The sequence below is a fragment of the Pantherophis guttatus genome, chromosome 5 (assembly GCF_059756535.1).
Source record: "Pantherophis guttatus breed Tessera chromosome 5, ASM5975653v1, whole genome shotgun sequence".
In the NCBI taxonomy this organism is placed as follows: domain Eukaryota; kingdom Metazoa; phylum Chordata; class Lepidosauria; order Squamata; family Colubridae; genus Pantherophis; species Pantherophis guttatus.
In genome coordinates this window covers 28216897-28237248 of record NC_142067.1, presented here as the reverse complement: position 1 = coordinate 28237248, position 20352 = coordinate 28216897, and the positions used below count along the sequence as shown (strand labels likewise).

At 40.2% G+C, this 20352-nt stretch overlaps 1 protein-coding gene across 3 annotated transcripts in view; it reads right to left on the bottom strand.

Annotated features, from left to right (window-relative positions):
* Nucleotides 1-1847: 1847 nt before the first annotated feature.
* Nucleotides 1848-20352, bottom strand: part of IGSF11 (immunoglobulin superfamily member 11) — a 212474-nt gene continuing 193969 nt past the window's right edge. For all 3 annotated transcript variants that reach the window (XM_060686280.2, XM_034411579.3, XM_060686282.2), the window contains exons 2-7: nt 17994-18157; nt 15143-15350; nt 12603-12758; nt 8398-8520; nt 5223-5373; nt 1848-4513 (exon numbers count right to left, since the gene is read on the bottom strand). In XM_060686280.2, the coding sequence (XP_060542263.1) occupies nt 4072-4513; nt 5223-5373; nt 8398-8520; nt 12603-12758; nt 15143-15350; nt 17994-18131 (1218 nt within the window). In that variant the 5' untranslated portion in view covers nt 18132-18157 and the 3' untranslated portion in view covers nt 1848-4071. The remainder of the gene's footprint in view (nt 4514-5222; nt 5374-8397; nt 8521-12602; nt 12759-15142; nt 15351-17993; nt 18158-20352) is intronic.

The following is a 20352-nucleotide window of genomic DNA, read 5'->3' as shown; positions in this document are numbered from 1 at the left end:
TGCCTCCTAGAGTCGGGAACGACTAGCACATATGTGCGAGGGGAACCTTTACCTTTGAATTAGAAGTGGAGAATCAATTACCTCATCTGCAGGGACTGTAAGGAGATCAAGGGAAAAACCTTCCTCTTCCAATAACCCTGTTCAAAATCAGTGTCCACATTGTGGTATTCAGCAAAAAACCCCAAACAAGTGTGTTCTGAAAATAGGGTGAAAACTTAGGAAAATGGATGGCATTTACCCAGATTCCTTATGGAAAACAAATATTCTACACAAATATTTCTACTCTCTGATTTTTTTTTAACAGATCATACTGTTTTAATTCCAATTATGTACTGGGAAATTTGTATGCTCTTCAGAGTTGGCACCCTGGAATGAAAATAAAGTAATTGAAAGCTCCACAAGGTTGGTAGACTGTGATTGCCAACAAATTGTGCTTACCCAATCACAGTGCTGAAAGTATTATTTAAATTTAACAGTGGGGACATTTATTCTACCTGTTAAGAGGTGCAATTCTGCTTTATAAAAGTTCTATGTTTTGAACACTTCCTATCATATTCAAATTTGCATTCAGTTTGCATTTCCTGGACAGTGGTCCATCAGCTGTTCCATAATGCAATTAGCAATAAGGGGCTAATTGTACATGAACATTACTTCGGTCCATTTCTTAGTTGTATATAAACATTGCTTCAGCCCATTTTTAATCACAATTAAGTCCAAATTTAAGTCTTTGAGGAAACAACAGCTAAATAGTCTCTTTTCAATGTAACTTGTATTTCCCCCCTTTTTCTAACTCCATTTTTTTTAAAAAAAATCCAACAAACCCCCGCCCCCCAGTAGTGGGTTTCAAATCCCATCGCTACCAGTGCATACGCAACACTTCTGCGCATGGGCAGGTGGGTGGAGCCTCCCTCCTCCGCTACCGGTTTGCCCGATCCGGGGTGAACCAGTAGCAACCCACCACTGCCCCCCCCATCTTTTTTACCAGAAGTTCTGTATAGGCTAATGTTTTTACTCGTACAAGTTCAAATCTGGTATTTACATAAGGAATACACTGACTGCAAGTAGTTTTTTGTGTAAAAATAAATGCATAAATGTCCATACAAAAGATGTGAAGACGCTATGGGACAACCCCTCCCCCTCCCCCCACTGCCTGATTGCCATCTTGACTGTAATAGCTTATAGCACTGGGTACAAAATTCAACTTCCTGACAATGGTGTGTAGGTGTGCTGCATTTGAAAAAACAGCAATATGATTATAGCTTTTCAGTGCTCTAAATATCTGCTCATCTTTTTGGTGGCTTTCTATTTCTACTTGTCCTTGTGGCTGGCAACCATTCTTCGGCAGCTTCTGGCAGAGTTTTTTCCCCATCGTTTCCAATCTGATTGTTTTAATCAAAGATGGTCTAGCTGGAAGCTGGGGCTTCGTGTTGCACAAAGTATGCATTTGAAAACCGATGTAGAATTATTAGAATAATGATATGTGGCCCATACAGAGCCACATGGAGTGGGATAAAGATACAAAGTGAGAAGGATCATGTAACATAGGTGGGCGGGTTGAGGATTTTTATTTAGTTTGTGGCGTCAGGACTGTGGTTCTTTAAAAAAAAAATCCTTAACTATTTTAGTACTTAATTACAGTTTTCTTGTTTCCCTCTCAGAATAATGGGAAACCGCAGTGCCCATTTTCAGCAACTGTGGTCAGAGAAAGGTCTTGCAAACAAAAGCAGATATGATCCTGGTACCTTAAGTATATATATATATATATATATATATGTGTGTGTGTGTGTGTGTGTGTGTATAACATAGAAAGCAAATAAATAACCAAATTCAGAGACAACCATTTCCTCTTTTATATGAATAAAAGTTTTATTGTTTTTTAGACAATTAGAAAGAAGAAAGAAAGAGGAGAGTGAACAGAAGAACCAGGGAAGAGCTTTCTGAGCACTACTTGTAGGCTGCTGTAAGCAGCATTTCTTGAAAACGCCTCTTGTGTTTCCCGTTGTTAGAAAAGCGGAGAGGGAGAAACCATGTTTATGTTGGGGGTTTTTTTTGCACTACCTTAAAAAAAAAGCCATTCTTCTTTCTTCTAAGCTATCCCCACTCCAGCAATGCCATCACACAACTTCCAAATAATTAAAAGGAGAAACCGGCAGTGAATAGGGGAGGAGAGATACTGCTCCCTAGGAAACATGTATAAATACAGCAGCCATCTGTCTTCCTGGTGTGCTCTGAAACTGATGGAGCAAGTCCATTAGCAGTATTTTGGGGAGGGGGGTGGGAGAGAAGGAAAGTAAATGGGAAGGAGAGGTGTTTTAAAAAAAAAAAACCAAGCAAAAAAGGCACAGCTAAGCTTTAAACCTAATTCAACCTAGAGGGCTCTCTTGATGATGGCATCGTATAGATGGTATATATATGGCCTATGCAGAGAGCTCTCCTAATGGTCTTAACACCCCTTTGGAAAGGTGGGGGGGGGGAAATGAAATTAGAGTGAAGCAGAATAGGAGGTGAAAGAGCAGTTGAGATTCTCTAGGAACCTCATTTCCAGTGCAGTTTGGAACGTGTAAGGGAGCCAGTGGAAGAAGGCCTACCTAATTCCAGGCTTTGATCAGAAGGATATTATTTTGTCAGTGCAGAGAAGGAAATCCTGTTAGGAACTTCCAAAGGAAGTTTGTTTTAAGACCAGTGTGTCAGTGATCAATGAGGCAGGTGCGGACAGCAGGATTCAGTGATGCGTCCCTGGCTGTGCCTCTCCTCGAGGTATTCAGAAATGTATTCCTTTCCCACCCGATCCCAAACTCCGTATGAAGCATGGAAGACATTCACTTGTCTTTCTTTCCAAATTCTCTGTTGTTGTTATTCAATTAAGGCTAATGAAATTACAAATGTCACCATGGGCTACTATTTAGAGCAGACCACGCTTCAAGAAAAGAGAAAGGAGGGGCAATGTAGCCACAATCCATCTTTCTGCTGCTCTTAGATTTCTTGCTTTATTCCTCCCTCTATTCCTTCCTTCCTTCCTTCCTTCCTTCCTTCCTTCCTTCCTTCCTTCCTTCCTTCCTTCCTTCCTTCCCTAATATAATAAGTCCATGATATCCTGTAAAGGAAGGGCTAAAATGAATGCTTTGAATGTGTGAATGGTCAAACTACCAACCTGACCATGCAGGCCAGCCCCCCACAGCCATATATGGGGACATGCCATGCAGATGCCAAAAGCTTTGGAAATCTAGCTCTTTTGAGAAATGCCAGCCACACACCCTAGAAAATACACAGCCAGTTCGGTTAAGCAACGGAGGCTTTAGCTTTCAACCCCACACCATGCCCTCCCCAAATCCCTCCTTTCAACAACAGCCAAACAACAGCAACAACAGCAGCAGCAGGCCAATCAGATGCCAAGCAGCCCTTCAGGGAACAAGGCCAAAACGACCAGAGTTGCCATGGAAGTGGCAAGGGATGTGAGAAGCATCCAGAAAACTAGTGCAAGGGGGAGAAAAATCCAATTTGGAGAATGGCAGGAAGCAGGAGAAGGGAGGAAGATAGAAATAAAGAACTCCTGAAAAAGAATTAAATAAAATATAACTCTCAAGTCAATTGCCCTCCCTCCCACTTCTTTTGCCCCAGCTTATTTTTTTTTTCCTTTGCTTTTTTCCTCTGAGATCAGTAGTCACAGACAGAATGTCACCAGTTCCCCCTCAACATCATCTGTTTCGAGCCAAGCAGCAATGGGCTAACCCCAAGGCAGCTGAGCTGATCTACTGACCTCTGGACTTTATAAATTCCATAATAGAAATTTCATATAGCAGACCTTAGAAAGCAAGTATGGTCTCCTTCCCCTGATGCCTTAATTGGTCTCCTTTTGACCTTGGCACATACAGCCATAGCTGAGGAGCCCCTGAGATCATGAGGGTGGGGTAATAAAGGAGGGATCATCACATCAGTTGGGTTCAGTTGACTGGGGTAAGGGAAGAACACAGATCTTCCCCTCCATCTCAGGGAGGAAGAGGAGAGTCTCTTATTGGGCCCATCTTCACTCCCGCTTACTGTAACAAATTCGTAGAACCACAACCATTTTTTTTACACCAAAGAGCCTGCTCGGCTCTGTGCTGGTACCATTACAGGCACAGCGCCTATCCTCTCCAGAGTTGCTTGGCTTACAGCGTAGGACCATGTGTGTTGGGGCCGTGGCTTCCGACTCACAGATCCATTACTCCTGGCCATCTCCTGTGGAGATGGAGCTGTATTGGTTGTCACTACCAATGTCTTCGGTGGAGGGGGTGCTGGGTGACCTCCATTAGCATATATAGAACGGGCATTGGTGCTTCCAGAACGAGAGAAGGCCTGCCGTGCGTCATTGTTGAGGTGAGTGAAGGAGTCTGTAGCATGGTTTGCTTTGGGGTCATTCCAGTATCGGCTGTTGTAGGTATTGGAGGAGGTGAGAGTGTCATTTTCAGATGAGGAAGCATCACCATGGAAGGCTTTTGTGGATGAAGAACATTTGGGTGGCAAATCATCCTCCCTAAGAAAAAAAGAAAGACATAACTACAATTCCCTTCACACCATTTCCTCAATATCCACTCATTTCCAAGACAAACAGAAACACTTCCTCGCTTACTGACAAGCCCACATGAAATAATTAACATTGAGCAGCAAAAAAACAACACCACCCAATCCTTTTGACTTTTTTAATTCTTGCTCAAATATGCAAGCACGGACACCACAACTCTAAGTTTTACATTCTAATTTTTTGTGCCAATATCCTGGTTTCATTCTGTCAAAGCTGATATGCAGTGATAATGGACAAAAAGGCAGAAATTAGCCATGGATATTTCTTATGTTACTGCCATTAACTGCGTATTAAAAGCAAGGTATTATTTTCTTTTGAAGACTTTATTGCTTGTTTTGACTGCCATGACTAATTAACAAACTATACTTCTCTTACCAGGAATATTGCATGTAACCCTCTTCTAACGTGTCAGAAAAGATGGTGGATGACACTTGCACTGCACTTATGCCTACTCCATTAATTACTGGCACTGCACAGCCATGCCATTTCTAGTATTATAAGAATTAGGAATGAGAATCTTGTATGCTAACATCTAATTTGGATTCATTACACTCAAATGAGAAGTTACTATAATGTCTTTTGCCTGAAACCTGGAGACATCTTGCTTGGGAGAAAGGGAAGAAATTTGGAAGGGCAGACAAAGTATTTTCCAAGGCCAAACCTTATCTCATTGGGAATCTCCTCCTCCTCTTCCTCCTTGTGTTTGTTTTTCCAATAAAAGAGTGTAACAGCCACCAAGACAATGCAGACAATAAGCACAACTGCCCCTGCTGCTGCAGCTCCGGCAATCAGTCCAATATTCCGAGGATTAGCTGTGTGGGACATGGAACATATGCAAAATCTGAGTAGAAAGAACACATGAGCATGTTCAAAGAACCACAGCAGGCATCAGGAAAGACCAGCTGTATTCCTAAAAGTAACCGAAAATCACTTACAAAAATGCATCCATGAGTGAAAAGTTCAGTGTAAGAAATCTGGTACAGAATGAGTATGTGCTGGATGTTGTCTTACATATTCTTGTAACTTGCGATATAACACTAGAGGTTATTAACATCTTCCCAACCTTTTGTCACACTAAAAATGTTTCCATATGCACATTTTGGAGTGGATTCTGGCATTCATCCAAACAAGAGAGCTTTTAGCAAAGTGAAATTATTCCATGCAAGCTGCACATAGCCAAAATAGCTTTAAACCCAATATGAATGTCTGAAGTCCTGGGATAAGGTGATAGGGCAAATTAATAATTATATTAATTAATCTAATTAATAAATTAATCTAATGTAGGATTGCTGTGTATGTGTGTCTGTGTGATTTTTATTTATTGCTCTTTTTCTAGAAAAGCAAACAACTTCCCTACTTTCTTCTTAAAGTGATATCCACTGAGATGTGTTCAACTAAGTAACTGAATGACTGAGTTTTGGGGTGTCTCCATATATTCGACTATATTTGAGTTCAGCCATGGTAATCAGCATCCCGTCTGTTGCCAATATAGAACACAGACAAAGTGGTATATGAACATTTTCACACCAAGGCCCTCCTCAGTCTCTCTTTCTATCACCCTTCTTGTTCTAACAAGTCAGATGCAATGATGCACAGTGTGAATGAGGCTGCCATAACTTTAATAGTTATTCAGTGATTACTGACAGACATTTCTCCTTTAGTAGTGATGCATTCAACAGGCATGAAAGGATCTTTCCTCTGCTGGAAATAGCCATATCTATTGATTATAACAATGCAAGGATTTTATTTTGTTTCCTAGAACAAAATGTGTCAGTTTCTTTAAAATGTGACAGAAAAAAGCATTTGATTTTGAAACAATGAAATATATAAGGAAGTAAAACAGATATAGTTTTACTAAACTAAAATTTCTCCGAGTGCTTTTATCTTCCCCAAGGCCTTCTGATGTGGATTGGAGCCAAAATACAGAAATGAGAATTTACACTTTTCTACCGTGCTGCAGTTACAATTCGACATCCCAATAATATTGCCTTGGTGGTACAGTTATTATGTTTCTCTTTCTAAAATAACAGCTCTAAGATGCAATTTAGACTTGAGATGTGTGCAGAAAATAGACCTTCCTTGAAAAACTAAATCACTTACAGCTATTTGTAGGAAAAAAAATAAAATTGTATAAGAAAATTCAATTATCATTCAGGCACATAATAGTTCATTTGTTATAAATGTCTGGTGTAGTGAGAGAAAGCCTTTCTCTAATGCTGACCTTCCTGTAAGAAAGGTCAGAGATGATCAGAACCAGCAAGATTAGGGATGTTAAAGAAATTTCCCACAGAATTTCTGTGAATTGGTAGAATCTACCAAAGTAGGCTTTGCAGTAATATAGGCAGTAGCAGCAGATAGCAGAATCCAGTAGCATTCATCATTTAGGGTGAAAAAAGGAAAAACAATATAACAATTATAACAATAACCCCAAACAAGAACTTATATTTGGGGAAGGCTATGCAAGAGTGGATAAATATTTTTTAAAATGAACATAAGAGACATTCACATTAAAAATCATATTGCAGAAATGTAAGATATTGGAGATTATCTGTCTGTCTGTCTGTCTGTCTTAAAAAGATACAAGTGTTTCCCCGAAAATAAGACCCTGTCTTATATTTTTTTGAACCCCGAAATAAGCACTTGGCCTTATTTTCGGGATGGTCTTATTATTTTGGGGCGCATGGAAGAAACCAGAGGAAATGGCGGGGACCAGCTGCGCATGCGTTTAAATATTTTCGGGGAGGGCTTATTTTCAGGGGGGGCTTATTTTAGTGCATGGGCTCAAAAGCTTGATTGGTCTTATCATCAGGGGATGTCTTATTTTAGGGGAAACAGGGTATTAGAGAAAGTTTATTTAGATCTGTTACCATCAATGTAAGATATTAGTGATTTTATACAATGCCTAGGAAATCTATAGAATGCCAAAAATGGCAAAGTATGAAATACTTAATATTTCACACATTTCCTAGCCAAAAGGCAAATCAGCAAAGTATAAGATACTGCTGCTAAAATGTCATTCTAGCCTTCCTTGTTGCAACAAGTAAGTCAATACTGGTCTTTTTCACTTGTTTTTTTTACAGTAAGAAAATCCTTTATTTTTCATTTTCATATATGTCTTCTCAATAAAGAGTTAGATTTAGGGTTAACCCTAATCCTAAACCTTTTCATGACTTTCTTTTCATACTTTGCCTGACTAGTTCCTGTCCTTCTGTATAATGCCTAGGTCAGGGGTGTCAAACTCAAGGCCTGTGGATTGAATCCGGCCCATTGAGAGCTTAGATCTGACAGGCGGGTCTGCCCTGGAAACAGCAAAGAATCGGCCCACGGTGCCTCTGTCAGCAACAATGGAACTTGGGAGGGCCACCTGTGGCCCTCTGGAGTTCAATTTTTGCTGGCAGAGGGTTGCAGGAAGCCATTGCAGCTGAAAACGAAGCTCAGAAGGCCGTTTTCGCTGTCAGAGCACTCAGGCCGCCACAGGCGCCCCTGACATGAGTGATGTTGAGCTGGCCACACCCACCCTGACCACGCCCACCCCGGCTCCCCTCAGTCAAAGACAACCCTGATGCTCCCCTCAGTGAAAGCATATTAAAATAACAGAGATTTCCTATTTTGCCTAAAATCATCATGCATTTTATAGATTTCCTAGGCATTCTATACAATGCCAGCTTTTCACACACTGCTGGTAACATATATAAGGTTTGATGGTTTTTCTAATATAAAAAAGCAATGGAAAGGATTATTACCTGAAATTCTGCAACAGTAATATAGACAGGAGTTATAAAGCTGCACAGATTCCAATAAAAGACAACAAGTTCTGGATACTAAATCTAACTCACGTGTAATCACTTGAACTTCAAGAGAACAGGTGCTGCTTCCAATGACATTAGATGCCATACACTGGTAACGTCCGGATGACAAAGAGCTAATATTGCGCAGAAGAAGAGTACCCTGAACTAGATCTAGACAAGAAAGACCAAAAACAAAATAAATAAAATCTTATAAATTAAAGAGCAATTTATATAAGGGAGAAGAACCATTTTACCAGAATTTTGAAAATGCAAATCCAACAAAACCTAAGTTGTAATGTAAGGCTCTTAAAAGACAGATTACAAAATAACCTTCAGATGAAAACATCTTTTACAAATGAGACTAAAATTTAAGAAGCTTATAGTGGTCATTTTCTTCGGAAAGATGGGTTATTATAATTTGAAAACCTAAGACCAAAGGAACACAGTAAGAAAGAAAGAAAGAAAAAAGCTATCACCAATCTATCACTTTAAGAAGGAAACTGAGGACAGTGCTTGAACAAGTCAGCTTTTCTTCTTTTTTTTCTTTCTTGTTTTGTCTTGTCTTTGCATTGTTTTCCTTTTCTTTTGTTTTTCCTCTTCCAGAAAAGAAAACATTTCAGCCCGTGAATCAAGACTCACCAATGAATTTAAGAAAACCAACCACAGATCACATTAAACCATACCTTTTCTCCATCTAATCAAGCTTTCCCAGCAAATACACTCTACTCCAACTTCCAGAAAAATATCAAATTTTAAAAGGCTATTCTAAATTTTGCTAATAAAAATTAAGAGAGTTTTGCAAATTAACAAATACATGAATATTAAGTAATTTTTGGGGTGCAAAATAAACATATTTGTTATACAGTATGAAATATTTAGTAGGAGGAAAGTGACATAGCTTTCAAAATGCTTCAGGCACTCTGTCTCTCAATCTGGGACCATAGGAAGTTTTAGATAATGTTTCCAGGAAGATTATTTCCAGACCTTGCTGCAACCCCCTTGATCTAATCCTGAGTTTTAAGTGTTTAGCTAAACACGCCAATCAATTTTATAAGTACTATGCATATAATGTACTATGAAGAAATCTTTAGAAAAAATAATGAACGAGAGAATAAGTTCATGGAACTCTGGTTCCTGGAAAAAACATTTTGCCATCTAGGAGGTACTACTGACATATCCATAAGATTCAGACGGAATGGGACTTTTTGGCTTGAACTCTTGGTGCTGCCTATTTCTCCACCAGGGTTCTGCCTCCACATTATTATGCCTTGGCACTTTGGGCCATGGCCCCCCCATCCCAGTCCCTTCGCCACGGCCCATTCGTCGCCGTACAGTTCACGCTGGGCTTTTGGGCACAGAGGACAGTTTGAAGCCAGCCAATCGGTGCAAGGGCTCAGGGGCTTTGGGAGTAGAGTGGGGGCTGCAGTTCAGAGGGAGACTCTGTCAGTTTGGAGCTTCCCGAGGCGGCCAAGACCAGCACGGGGGTGAGATCCAGCCACAAAAGATGGGGGGAGGGGGCTGTAGAGGTTCCCAGGGCTTCTCCCTGTGGAAGAGGGGGCTGAGAGGTGGCAAAGGTATTTCATTAGTAAAGCTTGGGGCTCTGCCCCCCACCCCGGCCAAGAGTTCCGTTACCCAAACATCCCTGGGAGGGCTAGAGCCCCAGGTCAGGGTGGACAGTCTTTCCCTGGAATTCAACGGGAGCTTGAAAGGAACATGAGCAGAGAAAGAGAAAAGGATAAGTGATTGGAATTAGTGTTGCTCCTCACTCCTCTTCATTTCCATCTGTAAGGTCCAATAATAATACGTTTTAAGCTCATAAATGCCAAACAAGAAATTTAAACGGAGGCTACACTGCAGAGAAAGTGTAACTCCTTTTTATACAGTCAGCTCTACTCCCGAAGCCCCTGCACCAATTGGCTGGCTTCGAACTGTCCTCTGCACCCAAAAGCCCAACATGAACTGTCCTGCGACGAATGGGCCGTGGCGAAGGGACTGGACGGAGGGGCCGTAGCCCAAAGTGCCAAGGCATAATAACATGGAGGCGAAACCCTGGTGGAGAAACAGGAGCACCAAGAGTTCGAGCCGAAAAGTCCTAGACCCGATTCAGATGAGCGATTTTCAATTTATAGACTACCACCATTGCCACCACTGTGACAGATATTTCCCATGCTTTATTGACCCTAAGTCTATCTTACCAATCAGTTCCACTATAGTAGTATAGCTATTTGTGATTTGGAGCCACTGATATTATAATTGGAAGTAATTGTTTGCTAAGACTTTGCTAAAATCTTTTTGTGGTTGTTGTTGTTGTGGCTACAAATTGCTGAAGAACCTTCTAGCAAAAAATCCATTTATCTTTATTTGTATTGATTTCCAATATTTGTTTTGTATATTTTTAGAGTTTTTTCCAAGGATGCTTTCTAAGATGTGATGAAACACTGCATAAACAATGAAAAAAATGCAGCATGATTTTAAAAATTAAAGCTAAAAGAACCCCCAAAACTAAATTTCACGTGTGTTGTTAACCATTGCTGCCTTTATACCTAATAACCAATAGCCTCCAATCTATGCTACCAATGGTTGGCTTATCACCCAACTTGGTGATACAATAGACATAGGTTCTGCAAGAAGCATATAACAGAAGCTTATGACTGCATGTTTAACATAAACTTTCAGTCTGACTTCTGATCTATCTCTTCATATGAACATTAGCAAATTTAAACAACTTTATCTTTTCCCAAAGTATGTTTTGTTCAACATTAGAATATTACTTCTTTTCCACTGAAACAATGTTAGTTTCAGACTGACTTTTTTTTTTCTCTTTTAGTCAGAAAAAGGGGCACAGGAAATGTTGCTGATTAATCTGACAGAAATTGAAGATTTTGTTCAGTCTGGAATGCACTCAATAGTGTTCCAAAAAAACAGACGCACGAGTGTTAACAGTCAAATACAGAGCTTCCAAATTCACCCAAAGGGGGGGTAGGGGAAACACTTTGTAAAGTTATTTTGGGACAGATAGAAGAGAGCAGGAGAAGCTCTGGGTAGAAATAAATCTCAACTGAGTATTGGGATCAATAATCAAAATTATGTTCCTGCAATCTACCTGAACTTTCCGATCGCTCTCCTATGTTTCTGGCTTTGTTTTCACTTGATTTGTTCAAAAGCTTCCTATTTACAATCTACCATTACTATTCTAAGTACAAAATCTGATAGATTTATTCTTGGCAAAACACTTTGAAAAGTCTGTTTACCATCATTACTCACTTTTTATCAGCTGATGAAATTATATGTCTGTCTGTCTGTCTGTCTGTCTGTCTGTAATAAGACTTTTGGAAGAAAGTGACTGCTATCTGCATTTTTACTGATACACTTTTTTTAAAAAGAAGTTTTATGTTGCAAATACTTGGATGTTTTGAACATTCAAAAACCAAGTACTGAATCCTTGAAACAATCAAATATAAACGTATTTAAAATAACAATTGAATTATTACAGTAATTTTTTATGACTTCTGTGAACATGCTTTTTATTTAAAAAAAACCTGAAACAAGCAGAATAACATGCATCTATTCGATATTTCTGTCCTGAATCCTCCTCTGTAGAGTTTTATTTTTATGTTTTTAGCATTTATTTCATGCGAAGGCAGAGAGTACTGCCAAAATTCTGAAATCCTTTGTGATATCACATAACATGTTGTTATGGGGTACATGATGTTTCACAGTCACCCTAGCTATATGAACCTGATTGCCTCGTATTACTATTCCTGTAAAATATATTACAAGAAAAAAAAATTAAAGGTGGGACTATTATGTTTTATAGTATATTTTATAATAATATTTAACCCATTGGATTTCTGGCAAATTTGCCAAAATAGCTAGCCACCATTACTTCAAAGCTATTTTATTTCATAGATAAAAATATTTAAACTAATTGGAATTCCACTAGAGGGCACCCAATGCTTTACAGGCTTGGTTGTTTTTATCACCCAAAACAGATTTTTCCCTTCTCTTGCTTGTTACTTTTAATGAGTTTTTACATTCAGATTATCAGCATTAATTGATAATATCAGCATTAATTGGCAACATTAATTTCTTTCCCCTCTTCCATAACATGCTTGGATCAGGTGCTTTGCCAAAGTAACTGAAGCGGAAGTCTGGGGCAAAATGCAAAACTTACGGCCATATTACCACCAAAATAAATTAAGAAAAATGAGTCAGGAGTCCAAAATAAACAGAAAGAAAGGTAGAATGGTCACCTTGGATGGATGTTGGAGGCAGCTTGGGAGCATTATCCAGCCTTTCCCAGTTGTAAGTTGGCCGAGGGATGCCTTCTTCTGAATTACAACTCAGTGTGATATCACTACCAATATTCAAAGAACCCTGAATTCTGCAGTCAGGGGCAGATGGAGGAACTGTTACAATACAAGATGGCATGGATTATTTACAGTTTTTTTTTTAACATTCTTGTCATCTTTACAAATATATTCACAAATATAGACAGCTTTTTTTTTTAAAAAAATGAGAGGATACAGATGTTTAAGACTAATAACGAAGCAACAGGCAAGATAACCTGCTAAGACTTTTGTAACTACAGATAGTCCTCAATTTATGATCACAAATGGGACTGATATTTTAGTCGCAAGCGACTGTGGTTGTAAGTCGAGGCACCAAGTGACTTAACTCAATTTTGTGATCTTTTTAAAAAAACTGTCATTAAAGTGAGCTACACGATTGTTTATCAAACTACATGGTCAGTTTGAAGCCTTTTTTATACAATGGGTGTTTTCGCCATTTTTTGTCTGAAAATGGCAAAAAAATTTTTTTCACAAAATGCAAACATGTTGCCACAGGATGCTGCAACCACTCGTAAACGTGAAGCATCCGAATGTAAATCATGTGACCATGGGGATTCTGGCACGGTCATTAGTGTGAAAAATGGTCATAACTCACTTTTTTTCAGTGCCATTGTAACTTTGTAACATTGTAACAGTCACGAAATGAACTGTTGTAAGTCGAGGACTACCTGTATTTCTACTGCCATTCTTTTCTGCCTTTATTCTCCCAGTTTCCTATCTCTGTTACTTTGTATTGCTCTGATTTGCGAGTGGGCCTTTTGTAACAGGCAGTGATGGGCTTAACTAGCTGGCTTTACTGTACACCCTCTTCAACATGTCATCAACAAGCAGGTTAAACATCTGTCAATCATGACAGCAGAAACTAGATGTGTTGTGGCCACCGGCTCCTCCAACAGCCAAATCAGATGAGAAGGAGGCGTGGGAGTCAGGGTCAGCATCAAGGAAACCTGAGCGCTCCGAGGGGGAAGACGGAATGGAGCTGTCAGAGAGAGAGAGAGACAGAGGCAGAGCCTGGGCCGTCCATCAGCTCTCAGATGGAGAGTCAACAGCCCCCAGGTCTGGAGGTGGCCAATGAGGAAGAAGAAGAACTGGTCCAGCGTCTGACATGGGGATGCACAGAAGGCAGAGGAGAGGAGAGCAGTGGAAATCTTTTGGCCGATCCTTGGGACGGAAGAGCTACTGCTGCTAGTGAAGCCCCATCATAGCTCTGGGGATATTATTCATCTCCCTGCCGGACAGACTTGTTAGCCTGTGGTGAGAGAGAAACTTTTTGCCAGGGTTGCTGTTGCTCCTAATAAAGGAATTATTGATTTAACTACAAAGGGTTTGTCGTGTTTGGGGAACTGGGTCAGAACAAGGTGGGCCTAAGTCAGGGATGGGTTCTACTTACTTTTACTACCAGTTCGCAATAGGAGCGCGTGTGCACTTCTGCATATGCGCCGATCGTACCTTATGACATCCGGGCAGGTGGGTGGAGCCTCCCACCGCTTTTACTATCAGTTATCAAGAACTGGACAGAACCGGGAGCAACCCACCACTGGCCTAAGTTCAATATTCTGTTATCTGCAAATTGTTTTGTGTGCCTCCTTTCCTATCCTCTACTCTATCATAATTGTAATCAAGTATTTACATCCTATCTTTGTTTACTGACTACACTCTGCCCAACAACTTAGCTAAGTGAAATGGTCACTAAGTAAGCAGAGAGAGAGAGGGAGGGAGGGAGGGAGAGAGAGAGGGTTGGGAGATGTTTGAAAGGACACTGTTTCCGTCCTCTCATTCAGACAAAGGTCTCTCTTAGAATGTGCCATGTCTGATCCTCCCCCCACTCCATTTTTACCCCCTCATGGGACAGAAAGATTGGTTAAAGAAGCTCTCTCCTGCTTTTTTCCTCAGGCAGCACTTCTTTAAAAAGTGCTAACTGTGTTAACAAGCTCAGTTCTGTGATCTTAATTAATTTATTAGGACCCTCTGGCAGGCTTTAGGCAACTGAAATTTGCTGATAATTGCACATATTGGGCAGAAAATGAATTTTTATTAATACTATAATACTATAATAATTTTTATTAATGAGATTTTATTAATCTCATATTTGTGAATGGTCCCTAACCAAGGTAGTCACTAAATGAGGAGTGGCTGTAATGAAAAAAAAATATGCAGAGAGTTGAGTTGCTAATAGCAGTTTTAGAGCGAGACCAATTTTAATTCTAACCCCTTTCCATTGTTTTACTGTTGTGTTATTTCAGATATGAATGAAACTGGGAAGAATCACAGAGTTAAGGTAAATTATAGTTATCTAGCTCTCTTGTGCAAAACTGATGGACCACTGAGACATTGAGCAGTTCATGTTCTAGAATCTTGCTTACAATTAAAATTAAAAGGAAAGTTGTACATCAGTTCACCTCCATATTTTAAATCTATCATTCACTTTAGAAAGATCATACCCAAGACATTGAGCCCAATGACTCCAATATTCCGTCCTCCACGGTCTGGTAGATTATTCACCAAACACTGGTAAGTTCCCGTATCTGAGAGCTTGGTATTGTTGATGAAGATGGAGGCACTGGTGGTTGGCATTGTTTTTGCAAACCCCACTCGCCCATGAAACTGGGCTGCACCATCAAAAATCTGACCACCCTGGTAAATAATAACCTGAAAAAGACAAGGCACCATATCATGCAAACTAAAGATTAGAGTAAGGAAGTATTTATTCATTATGCTTTGATTACCCGGTGGCACAGTGGTTAGAGTGCAGTACTGTAGGCTACTTCTGCTGACTATTGGCTGCCTGCAATTTGGCAGTTCAAATCCCACCAGGTTCAAGGTTGACTCAGCCTTCCATCCTTCCGAGGTGGATAAAATGAGGACCCAGATTGTTGAGGGCAATATGCTTAATCTGTAAAACCGCTTAGAGAGGGCTGTAAAGCACTATAAAGTGGTATATAAGTCTAAGTGCTATTGCTATTACAATATCTCACCTGTATGATGTGATTTAAAAGCACTTCAGAGTCTAGCATAAACCTGAGTTTTTGGATCCTTGTTTTGCACACCATTTCTTCTATTTCTGGTATGGAGAAGATTTCATCATGATTTCTTTTACTTTATTTATGGTCAAAGATCACTTTTTTTTTTTTTACAAAAATGCATATAGAAAAGTAGAATAAAATTATCAAAAAGTGTGCACACCATCATATAGATATAATTGGGGAAATATAAATGTTGTGTTTGTGTACACAACACAAAAAGATATAGTAGCAGCCAATCTCACAAGAAATAAACAAAATCAAACTTTTTGTAATAAAAGTACATATAATGTGTAAAAATAACTTTAGATTTATATATTAAAATAGAAATGTACAATATTGAAAATGAGAGAATTGCCCAATTCAAGAAAATATAAATTAGTTAAAAAGTCAAATGAAACTCTTGCCAAATTGGTCAAGCTGAAAAATCCAAAGGGACCACTAGATGGCAGTGGTTGGCTTCAACTTAAAAAGGAGTTTCTGTAAAAGTTTAAAATGGGATTCCAAATCACAAAATAATTTAAAGAAAAATTATTTACTATTTCACAGAGATAAGCATAAATGCATCAAATTACTGAGTTTGTATGAAGAACTAAGACAAAATGTAACACAGAAAAATAAGTATCAAAGTTCTTGTGCCCATTCCTCCCTAGACTTATTACCTATTTTTAAAGAAATTGAATTCTCTTGAAATCAGATGTTCCTTCCGATTGAATTCCATGGATTTCAATTTTTTCCCCTGAAATTCCAAACTTAAATTTGCGGTGCTAAGGAATCAGTGTTTACAAGGCGAAAAAAGCATTTCTTTTTCCTGAAGATATTGATTGATCATATGAGCCAATTTGACCGCAGGTGACAGTGTATATGCATGAAGAATACAGGGCCACAGTTTAAAAGTCTGCTGTTATAGGAAATACAGGCTAAAATTCTCCAAGGTTATATATGAGGAAGTTGTATAACAGCGTAAGAAATTTTGTCAATTTTTTAAAAAGTTCAATTTGATGACCACTTTTGCACGAATCTAGAAACCGTTATCTAACTGAAGAAAAGAGCCCTCAATAAAATTTAAGGTACTATGTTCACAAGCCACCTAGTATGACACGCATGAGTAGAAAACTAATAGCTATAATCTTTGCGGAAATTGATTCTGAAAAAAATTCTTACATTTATCTGTAATAGCATGTGTGTTTTGGAAAAAAAAGGAATAATTCACAAAACAAACTTATTTGCTATTAATAATGGAAGTGCTATAGAGCTCTTTCCTGTAGTTAACTGAAACTTTATAGGCATGATTCTAATTTTTAAAAGAATGTCATCCTCTGTCTGTAACCATGATAGCACAGGCAAAGGTTACAGCAGGACTGGGGTTCCTGCAGTAATCCTTTCTGTGACTTCACCACCTACCTAGTGATGTCACCTGCAGCCCTCCAGCTGCTTGAGGGAGCAAGTTGTGACTCCTGACCCTGGGAAAATTGCCCTCCCCTGCTGTAAAGGCTGCTCCAGCATGGCTTCAATGGAAACAAACAAAAAACAGGATTTTATTTGGAATTCCTTCAGTTTCCCACCAGTAGCATGCATGATAGCACCTGCCTGAAGTTACAGACAGGAGAAAACTGGTTAGGTTTTTGTAAAATAATAATAATAATATGGAAATAAATAAGAATTAATAATTTCCATAATTCCACATCAACTGTGAAATAAAATGAAAGGTGAATGAATCAGTAAACAGATTAAAAGTTTTAACAATAAAAAAGTAATGAAATAACTACCTATTTTTCCTAGGTTGTAATATTTTTTGCTACTTGTAATATGATGATCTAGTTACCATGTCAGAGCAGTAATAAATCACTCCATATTTTTTTTCCTCACAAAGAGTTCTACTATGTACCACATGGCTGAAATCATAAGACCAATGATCAGGCGCTGAGCTCCAAATATGGATTTCAGCAACTTTCTGTATTCCCTCAAACTGGAGAAATCATGGAGCTTGTAGATCTGCCTTAACCCTCACTTGTATTTTTTTCATTTACAAAATATCCTGAAGTAGTCTGGCAAAAAATAAAGCTATGACCCCAAGATTCAGATAAAAGCTTAAGGAAATGCAAGATTGAGAATTCCTCTTATTCATCTGATATACTGTAGAGATAAGTTGTGTAACCTTTTCCACAGTTGAAAAAATCCAGCTTGATTAGGAGAAATGTGGCAGGAATAAGCCTAAACAAGAAAGAAAGGCAAAAGGGAGCTCATCCGTTTTTCTGATAGGACTTGGTACCTGTTCAGGTTGGTTGGCATTGGAAAGAGGCGTGACCATCCAGATGACATTAAGGTTAGTGAGTGCAGCACTAGTGGTGAAAGTACAGGGCAGGATCGCCGTCTGACCCCGAGCAACTTCAACACTCCTGGTATTCATGAAGACCTCCAAGGGACTCACTAGACCTAAAAAGAGAGAGATCAAGATAATATATTCTATCTCCATTTTACAATGATGTACTAATATAGTAACAAATGGGATAATCAACTTTCTGTCTTCCTGGCACACACATAAAAATGTTCTTCTCTTGCACTTGCAACCACCAAGCTGCCTCCTTGTCTTACTTTCCAAGACTTTCTACTGCCACGAGGAATCCATAGTAACATTTTTACCCCAGTGCATAGTATGCAGATAGAATGTGTATACTTACAGGCTACCCAACCAACTGGAGGAAATAAATGAACTCTTTGCTAATCAGTTAGGTGAGATGCGGAGGAAACACAGCACTATAGTAATGGAGGACTTTACTACCATGACATCAACTAGGAAGCAAACTCTTCAGTGAGTGGGAGATCAAACATGTTTCTTACATGCCTACCAGACAACTTTGTTATACAAAAGGTAGAGAAGGGAACTAGAGGGACAGCTATCCTTACTAACAGGGATGAAATGGCTGAGGGGGTAAAACTATAGGAACTTTGGGGGACAGCAACCATGTCATAGTTGAATTCACCATAATACAACCATAAGTAACTGAACTAAGTCTGACTAGTATTTTAGACTTTAAGAGAGTTGACTTCAACAAGCTAAGAGAGAGACTAGGAAGGATTCCATGGCTAGAAATCGTAAAAGGAAAAACAGTTCAAGATGCTTGGGAAACCCTGAAAAATGAGATAATGAAGGCACAAGCAAAAATAATACTTAAGAAAGAAAAAACAAGACACCAAATAAAATCAGCATGGTTGCTCTCCAGCAATATGAGGGGAAAAAATGGTCAAATATAAAAAAATGGAAAGAGGGATAATAACTAAAACTTAATATCAACAAATTTCTTCTTCTTCTGCGCATGCTCAAGATGGCGGCTTCCTGCTGAGTCCGCTACCACCGAGGGGGTGTTATTTGGACTACAGGGGGTCTTTGGGGGCCAGACGAAACAACTATGGCCCCTACCAGGCTAGCGGAGGCTATTGCCAACCTTTTGAGAGCTTTTTAGCTCTCCGGAGCGCTTCCTGGCCAGAGGGAGTCGGGTGTTGCAGAGGAGGCGTTTGGGGGCGTTGTCGGCCCGGATGGCTGTGGCGGCGGCCTTTGCGATCAGCTGGCAGTCGCCTGAGCAGCGGTGGAGACGGCGGCAGCGCAGCGCTCTCGGCGGACTCCTCGTCGGAGCCTCGTCGGAGTCCTGGGTGCCCAGGAGGTGTTGGCGGGGCTTGGGGAAGACGAGGAGGATGGCGGAGAGGCTGGCAGCTGTTGTGGCGCCAGCCAGGGAGGAGGCTGTGATGGCGGCTGCGGGCTGGCGGTGGAGGCGGCGGCGGCAGCCTGAAGGCTGCGAGGGAGATGGCAGGAACTAATTCCGGCGTGATCATCTTGGACTGACCTGGGCGGCTGTGAGGTGTGTGGCCGTTTGTGACCAGCTCACTAACGCCCAGAGGCCCCACAGTGAACTGATGGAGGCTGAACCGGGTGAGCGTTGTGACCGGGAAAGACCTAGGGGGCGATGTGGAGGACCGGAAGAGGACTATGGGGGTGGTTTCCCCCCTAAACGCTCTGTATTGCTCCCCCCCCTTTTCTGCCGGGTTTCGCCCGTATGATGGTCCCACGCTATCCAGGCCATTTTCAGTCTCAGCTGGATACCACCATCATTTTCCATCTACTCTCCATTGGATCATCTCCTGATATGCCCACTGCACTAACTCTGTAAACCGACTTATACTTCTGGGCCTATGGATTGGCATTGCTCTATCTGTCCTCCCTAACCGAAAGGAGAAGTTTACCTTAGGTATGAGTATTGAGGGAGTCAGCCTCGGCTATTATTTCCATCGTTTCTGGACTATTCTTGGACTCCTCCCACTACCATGAAGGCAGTGGCGTTTTCCAATGTATACTACCTAAGACTTATATACTTTTCCGTTGGACTCTTAAATCATCATGGTTGATCCCCTGGTTATAAGCCATAACTACTCCCAGTAACAAATGTATTCGGTGTCGGAACTCCTCGCCCTGCGAGATTCTCCCCACTCGCAGGTTTGGCCCTCCACATTATCGAGGGCCTATCTCGATGACGGACTTTGGAGTCCAGAGAGATGGCATGGAGCAAGGAAGAATTTGTGGGGATTTTTAGGGAAATTTTTTAAGATTTTAAGGGGTTCTGGGAGGGGGGTTTGTA